Raw genomic sequence first — 8,250 nt, forward strand, 5'->3', positions numbered from 1 at the left:
GATTTCCTGGACGCCCCATTATCCTTGGAAGACCTGGAAGCCGCAGCAGCTTCCCTGCATAATTATAAAGCTCCTGGGTCAGACGGGCTCCCGGCTGAGTTGTTTAAGTCTGTGGGGAAACCCTTACTCCCTAAGCTGCTGGAATTATGGAATGCCTCACTGGAGTCGGCACCCTGCCTGGGTCAATGCAGGAGGCAATAATAGTAGTCTTGCCCAAGCCTGGGAAGGACCCTCTACTCCCTGACTCCTATAGGCCTATTTCTTTACTTCCAGTTGATATCAAAATCATAGCTAAAGCCCTGGCTACCCGTCTCACTGGGATCATACCATCTTTGGTGCATCCTGATCAGACGGGATTCATCCCTGCCAGATCTACGGCCTTGAATATTCGTAGACTATACCTTAACTTGCAGATGCCGGTGGAGAATCCAGGGGCTAGGGTGATTTGTTCATTGGACGCTGTCAAAGCATTTGACAGCGTCGAATGGCCATATTTATGGGCTTTTTGCAGAGGATGGGATTTGGACCGTATTCTTGTCATCTAGAAAATTATTATACTCGGCCCCAGTGGCGCGCTTGTGGATAAATGGAGGGCTGTCTCCTACCTTTCCGCTCCACCGGGGGACGCGGCAGGGATGCCCGATCTCCCCGCTATTGTTTGCGCTGGCTATTGAACCCCTGGCCTCCCTATTGCGCTCGCACCCTGGAGTGACTGGCTTTAGAAGGGGATCGAGGAAGGATAAACTGGTGTTATACGCCGATGATTTATTACTATATCTTAGCGATTCTTCCTCCTCCCTTTCTACTGCGATGTCCATAATAAATGAATTTGGGACTTTCTCAGGCCTAACTGTAAATTGGGACAAATAAGTTATTATGCCTGTAGACTCAGAGGACAGTTTGCAGCTGGGCCCTGCCACCCCGTTGAGGAGCGTTCATAAGTATCTGAGAGTTTTCATTTCTAGGGATGTCAGAGCCTATGAAAACTGAATATGGAGCCCTTGATATGCAAATTTCAGCAGAAGCTGGCTGTTCAATCAGGGAGACATGGAGTGTCAGTGACTAGGCAGGGGGATATATCCTTCACTTGATCTGACAATCTTACTATAAAACAGCTTGACCAATCTCGTAATCTCCTAGTATATTTTTTACGAGTGGGAATTAAAGTACACTTATAGATCAGATACCACCTTACTAGTTGCTTCATCTGTCAATGGAGAAAGGTTAGACTCCAGGTATTCACACACAAGCATATCCCAGAGATCAAAGAATGCAGCAAGATGGGCGACCACTGGATGGGGAAGATCCTGATGGACAGCCGGATCTAATAAAGAGGAAAACAAAAAATATACAATAGTCTATAGGTTTTTATGACAACAAGTGTTGATTACATGGAGCTTGCAGTGTCGGACTGGGGTCCCCTTGGCTCACCTGAGGAAATCATTGTGAGATCTCACCCTCTATGTATACAGATCATATGCACTTTTATTGGCACTATACAAACTGCAATCACAGCAAATAAAGGACACAAACCATTTTAAAAAAGGAAACCATATCAGCACAATTGTATAGAGCTACTGTGCAGCTCGCAGAGCAAATTACCAGCAGCGGCTGCAGCAATAGCTTTATTAAGGTAAAAAAGATTTTTCATTATGTCGCATGACGTTGGCAGAGGGCTGACAACTAGTTGTCTGGGTGGGGAGCCACTAAAGGGTCTCGGTCTGTCAATAAAGCTGCTGCAGCAGCAATGGCTGGGATGCTCCCTGAGCTGCACAGTAGCTCTATACTGGCTGCAGGGAACCATATCAGCACAACTGTGCCGAATTGTACCCTTTAACATAGGTTCGTGACTATTTTCTGCTGCCACTCTGTCCGTGACAAAACTGTCCAGAGCAGTAGCAAATCCCCATTAAAAAAAAAAAAAAAAACTTCCCTGCTTTGGACAGTTCCTGACCTGGACAGCAGACATGATAGAATACACCACTTCCTGCAGGACATACAGCACCTGATAAGTACTTGAATAAATAGAAGTAAATTAAAAATCTATATAACTTTCTGACACAAGTTGATTCAAAGGAAACATTTTTTCGGCCGGAGCACTCCTTTAACTACTGAATGCAACAGCTTAGCCACAGAGCGGTAGATCACATATAGAAGTTCCCCCAAGTGCATCACTTCCTACACAGTTGCTTACTGCCTCTAAAAGTGACATCAGAACATTTAGGGTAGCTTCACACATACCGTATCGCAGCTGATTTTCTGCTGCGGATCCGCAGCAGATTTGACCAAATGAATGAACACAGGATTAAATCTGCACTTTAAAATCCGCAGCAGATCCGCAGCGGATTTTACAGTGCGGATTTAACGCTGTGTTCATTCATTTAGTCAAATCTGCTGCAGAAAAGCAGCTGCGATGCTGTACGTGTGAAGCTACCCTAATGTGCACTGGGAGCTTCCTGAAAGCTCAACTACCAACTTTAGGGTGCGTTCACACGTACAGGATCTGCAGCAGATTTGATGGTCCAGAATTGATTTGCTTTGAATCTTCAACTTCAAATCTGCTGCAGATCCTGTACGTGTGAACACACCCTCAAGGGAACAGTTCTACAGTTCCACTTCCAGAAAGACTATGCCTCAGTGCACAAAGCAAAGGTGGGTAAATATGGTGCTGGCCCACACACACACTATTCTAGTCTACATATCTATGTGGTTTGTGATTCGGTCTTTCATTTAAAACAGTTTTATATAGACAGCACAGATGTAAAAAACAAACAAAAAAAAACAAACAACAACCGTAAATGTACCTTTGTGAAATTCCGCAGCAATTTTCAGAGCACTTAGTCTTTTTGGCTTCCTGGACACATGTGCCTCAGAAAAAGATTGTTTTTGCCGGTTGATCAGCAGAATTGCTCTGTCAAGGCAAAATACATTTGTTCATTTTTATTAAAACATTTTATCCGCTCTTGTGCTGAACGCTAATTTGATGTATTTTATCACAGAAGAGAGGAGAGAGAGCTGTTTATGGTCAGGATGACTGTGCCCTCCTCCGCCAGGCTTTATCATCAATCCCAAATGCAGAGCTTCACATAATAGTTAACAAAAATTAGGGCATCAGCTTGTACATACATAGATATCAGTCCTAGACAAGACTCTTTAGCATATAAAAGGTACTGGAAAACGACTAAACCAGGCCAACAGGTTCCCTATAAGGTGGTGGGCTTCTTTTAAAATTACCAAGGTTACTATAATAAACCTATGTAAGATAATAGAGAAGCGTTTTAAAGGGGTACTCCAGTGTGTGTGGGGGGGGGGGCACTTTTTTGCTGGGAACGTGGAGGTGGTGGCCGAGGAAAAGACGTCCACTCACCTCCCCGTTCCAGCGGCGGATCCCGCATCGCGGCGCTCCGGTGCCCGGACGCTTCCAGGTATCTGACGTGGGCCTGAGACGATACGTGAGCGGACCTGAGACGTAACGTCTCGGGCCCGCGTCAGACACCCGGAAGCGGCCGTGAACCGGGCACCGGAGTGCTGCGATGCGGGACCAGCCGCTGGAACCGGGGAGGTGAGTGGACGTCTTTTCCCTCGGCCACCTCCTCCCCGTTCCCAGCAAAAAAGTGCCCCCGCGCTGGAGTACCCCTTTAAGAGGACAATAATCATAACCTATACAACTAGGGTGTAAAAAGATGGTACTTTTTTTTTTAAAAAAAAGAAGCCTCTACCCGCTGTTATGTTCCCATAAGGCAGGGGGTGCGGAGAAGAAAAAGGAACCCCTTAATGTACTGGGTTGCCCCACTTTATGAATATTGGGGGGGGGGGGGGGGGGGGTGCTCTGCTTTGACATCACTCTGGTGCTCAAGACTGCAGTGCGCCAAGTAAAAACTTAGGAGGGACACTTTTCACTTTTCAACTATGTAAATGATCAACCAAGAAAGAATGAGCTTCCTAGGACACCAAATATTTCAACCAATCTTAGCTTTAAAGTGTCACTGTAGTTTCATTATTTTTTTTTATTTTTTTTTGCAGAAATCAATAGTCCAGGCAATTTTAGGAAACTTTGTAATTGGGTTTATTAGGCAAATATGCCATTCTGCATTCAAAAAGACTTTCCCCAGGCCCCCTCCCTTCTCTCTCTCATTCACTGCTCATTATCAGGAAATCTCGACTTTTACATCAGTCGAGCCCTGTGTTACCTATGGAGAGGGGAGGAGGGAGATTAGTCGCCAGCAGAGAGCACAGAACAAAGGATTACACAGTGGGAGCTGTGTGAAGGCCATATTCAGAAGTCAGAGAGGTCAGTGCTGACTTCAGAGGAGATAGCCTTTGCTGTCCTGTTTTGGTGCCTCATCTGACCTCCACCCCTCCTCTCTCCATAAAGAACCATGAAGACAGGGTGAGAGCTTGAAACTGCTTTTTCATGATAAAAAAAAAAAATATGCATTTTTCGGCAAATAAACCAATTACAACGTTTCTTAAAATCTCCTGTACTATTGAGTTCTGAATAATAATAATAATAATAATAATAATAATTAACACGACAGTGACGCATTAAAATTAATCAAATACTTTACTAGTGACTTACCTTATTGACAAACTGTGAGAAGACAAGTTGCTTAAAGCACAATATTTAAAAGGGCAATTTTGAGGAAATAGAATAAAAATATTCAATTTCCTCAAAATTGCCCTTTTGAGTAATTGTGCTTTAAGCAACTTGTCTTCTCACAGTTTGTCAATAAGGTAAGTCACTAGTAAAGTATTTGATTAATTTTAATGCGTCACTGTCGTATTATTATTATTTTGTTTATTTTTTTGAATATCCAAATATTTAGTGTTCTAGAGAGCCGGTATATTCATTCTTGGTAGATAGATTACATATTAAGCCTTACCTGTTGATTACACTATCCAACTGGCTGAATATTTCCATATCTGGTTCCATGCCAGAATCAAGTGAGAGGGAATGTTTCATAATGTCCAACAACTGCAAATTCCAGCGAGGATCAACTGGTGCACAATTGTCACCTACATTAGAGGGAAAAAGGTAGCTTTTGGAATTACTGTTAAAATGATGATCCACCAAAAAAAAAAACAAAAAAAAAAAACGACTAGTATAAACCTGCATTAATGAGCAATCCCATAAATGGTACGCCATCACATTCAATACTTTAAAGGGAAACTATCAAGCAGGTTAGATTAGTCTCCCTATTGCAAATAGAGCGATGAAGATGAGGGATCAGCCCGCTCCACTGATTTTATCAAATCTATTTTTATTTAAATACAAATTTTAACATAAATGGTGCTCAACATACAGGTATGAGAAAGGACACGCAGGCCTTATATTAGCATCAGCATTATATTAGAAGTGTAAGATATTTTTTTTATTTCTAGTAAAGTTTACACTTTTTGTGAACAACTAACAACAAAAAGAAACCTGTGGCTGAAAAATGACATACAAAAAGTTATTTCAAACTGTAAATTATATAGACAACAAGATAGGTCTATTTTCGTGTGGAAACGAACATACTAAGCGGCTTGTTTCTGTGGGGTATCTATGCCACAAGAGCCAGAGAGTTTCAGATATATCTAAAAGAACACACTCCGTGTTTTAAGAAATTTACTGTGATTGCCTGCCTGCTTCCCAACCACTAAGTTCCTCTAACCTAGCTATTTGCTGTACTTTGTAAATCCATTCTGTAACTCATGGAGGGGAGGTTGACCTCCAATGGAATGAGGAGTCTGGCTGCCATCAGCAATCAGCTAGGCAAGTTGTGCTTCGTATGGGTAAAATTAGATGTGGGGATCCAGAACAGCAGTAAACCTGCATCTAGTGTTATCCCAACCCCATTTATCTTGGGTATACATTGCAAAAATGCCCTGATTAAAGCACAGCTGGCCAATATACTGTATGGGTGCCTTCACACATACCGTATCGCAGCAGATTTCATGCTGCAAGTTTATCGCAATGAAATCAGCTACGATAATGATCACTATGTAACTAAATGGCAAAGTATTTCCTCAGCAGGGCATTATGTGCCTTTATTTGTACCATTCGGATTTTGTACGGGAAATCCTCTGCAATACGGTATATGTGAAGGCATTCTATGTGACAAAATACCAGGGTGGGCCTTGCATCTCCAGCAATCATCATTATCCATAAAATTCAGCTGTGTTAGTAAATGAAGTGTTCTGTACCACCATGTTCTTGGTTGGTATAAGATCTCCTGAATTTTTTAACAGAAGCCATGGATGTGTGCAAAAAATTGTGCCACAATAGAGAGGGGTAAAGGTATTGTCTAACTCACGCTCTCATGCAGTAATCTAACTTGGTTTGTCGTCAGCCTCATTCTGCAGGTTTTGTATAATATGTAAGGAATACCTTAAGGGAGGCAAGTCAAGTTTAAGAATTGTTCGAGTCACAAATCATCCCCCATAGCTGGGAATTTCTTGCACAGTTTATCACAACGACTCTTAAAAATCCCTTCCTGAAGACTCGCCACAGTACCATGCGGTATTGTAGGCAGCAGCTCAGCTAGGGTTGGTGTGGGTTTTACAGGACGTAGATGAGGGGTTGAGGGAGGCATTGAGAAAAAGGCATATGTGGCGGGAGTCTACAAAAACCCAAAGTTTTAGAAAAGTATCTCTGCCAAACATCCAGTGCTCCCTGCAGTAGTGGTCTGTAAGGGTATGAGCAATCTGACTATAGGCAAACTAGATTTTAATGCCTTTCCAACTGACTACAAAGTGGTGTTTATATCAAAGTAACCAAAGAGCCATTTTGATAGATGGGTCGTTCTGTAGTAAGTCCTTAAATCTGGCAAGCCGCACCCTCCCTGATTAAGAATGAGTATGATATCCGTGGACGTGAGTTTTCCCAGATAAACTTGGCAGGTAATTTGATTGGTATTGTCTGTAGCAAGTATAATCTATATTATATATAGTAAAAAAGTAGGTAATATATACGTTTTTACTAAATTCATTCTCCCTGGCCAAGAGACAGTAGGGGTTATAATTTTTTAGTTACACTCCACTGATAATCATTAGAAGCGGTAGATCAGCACTTTGGGGATGCTAGCCCCATGTTCAGTGCTTCAAATGGCCATACCAGACACAAGATCACACTACAAACTGCACAGGAACGGCACCAAGGATGAAGGTAAGAGACTTGTGACACAACAATTGACAGCTGGAGGAGGCGGGGCCTGAAGAAAGCGGCTGGATGAGAGACGGAGGATAGGATAGCAGATTTTTTTTTTTTTTTTTTTTTACACACAGAAGGTGTGTGGCCGATGCTCGACAATTAGCCGAGGATTTGGAATTTTGCCTGTCCTTGACAGATTGCCGTCACTTTTACAGTGGCTGATGAAGTATTTCTTGCAAGGCTCCCGGCCTATAATTGGCCCTTAAAGCTGAGCTGTGATTGTTTCCTCAAAACACTGATTAATCTAAGACAATATTCTTACTTCTCAACCAGTCTTTTACCTAGATAACTCTTCCTACCGAAACATCCTGCAGGGGAGAATTTTTAAGCTGCATGGTAAGATTTAAAGTAGCAGTAGACTTTACCAAGACAATTCCCAAACATTTTGAGAATGAGTCAATTGTCTTAGCTGGCAAAACATATTCCTGTACAGTTTCAACATCATATTAAAAAGATTACTAACCTAATCTTGAAGTGTAGAGTAGTTTCATAACACTGTTCATTTCTTCAGACAGTGGACTGGAATAGAACCTACTCAATGCTTGTGCCCCGGCATCAATCTCTGTGCGTAATGATCTGTATAAGAAAAAGTAAATATATAATTTGTCTGTTAAGTTCCTTCATACACTGGAGATGCCAGCTTAAATACAACTACCTGAGTTTTGTGCTAAAGAAATTCCCTTATATTGCCACAGGGCTTAAAGTGAATCTGTCAGTCCCATTTCAAAATTCTAAAATTGTTAGATAGCCGTTAGGTCAAGGAGACACAAGGTATTTTAGAATATCTCTAACCTCCCCTCCCATACCTGACCCTGCCTGACAGACAGCTGCCAGCTGAGCTCTAAGCAGGAATGGGAGGGGACCAGGTGTTAGACTAGGTTTACACATAGCATTATGTGTCTCCGTGATCTAACAGCTTTATAACAGTGCCAGCAGTTTTGAATGTGAATTGCATCTGACATATAAAGGATTTTAGGATTAATAGTAATGCATTACATTACTATAGTTAAATAATGTCAGCTTGCAAACTTTGTTACTTGCAAAAATGTTTGAATTAA

General features: G+C 42.0%; 2 protein-coding genes across 5 annotated transcripts in view; both read right to left on the reverse strand.

Annotated features, from left to right (window-relative positions):
• Positions 1–7,747, reverse strand: part of LOC138795522 (midasin-like) — a 75,193-nt gene extending 67,446 nt beyond the window's left edge. For 3 of the 4 annotated variants that reach the window (XM_069974734.1, XM_069974735.1, XM_069974733.1), the window contains exons 1-4: positions 7,656–7,747; positions 4,884–5,016; positions 2,805–2,911; positions 1,191–1,324 (exon numbers count right to left, since the gene is read on the reverse strand). In XM_069974734.1, the coding sequence (XP_069830835.1) occupies positions 1,191–1,324; positions 2,805–2,911; positions 4,884–5,016; positions 7,656–7,695 (414 nt within the window). In that variant the 5' untranslated portion in view covers positions 7,696–7,747. Of the gene's footprint in view, positions 1–1,190; positions 1,325–2,804; positions 2,912–4,883; positions 5,017–7,655 lie in introns of those variants that run through there. The other variant, XM_069974737.1, reaches the window with a different exon arrangement.
• LOC138795187 (midasin-like) overlaps positions 7,748–8,250 on the reverse strand; it is a 5,286-nt gene continuing 4,783 nt past the window's right edge. The window contains exon 6 of the mRNA XM_069974181.1: positions 7,748–7,768. Within this exon, the coding sequence (XP_069830282.1) occupies positions 7,748–7,768 (21 nt within the window). The remainder of the gene's footprint in view (positions 7,769–8,250) is intronic.

Source organism: Dendropsophus ebraccatus, chromosome 6 (assembly GCF_027789765.1).
Source record: "Dendropsophus ebraccatus isolate aDenEbr1 chromosome 6, aDenEbr1.pat, whole genome shotgun sequence".
NCBI lineage: Eukaryota > Metazoa > Chordata > Amphibia > Anura > Hylidae > Dendropsophus > Dendropsophus ebraccatus.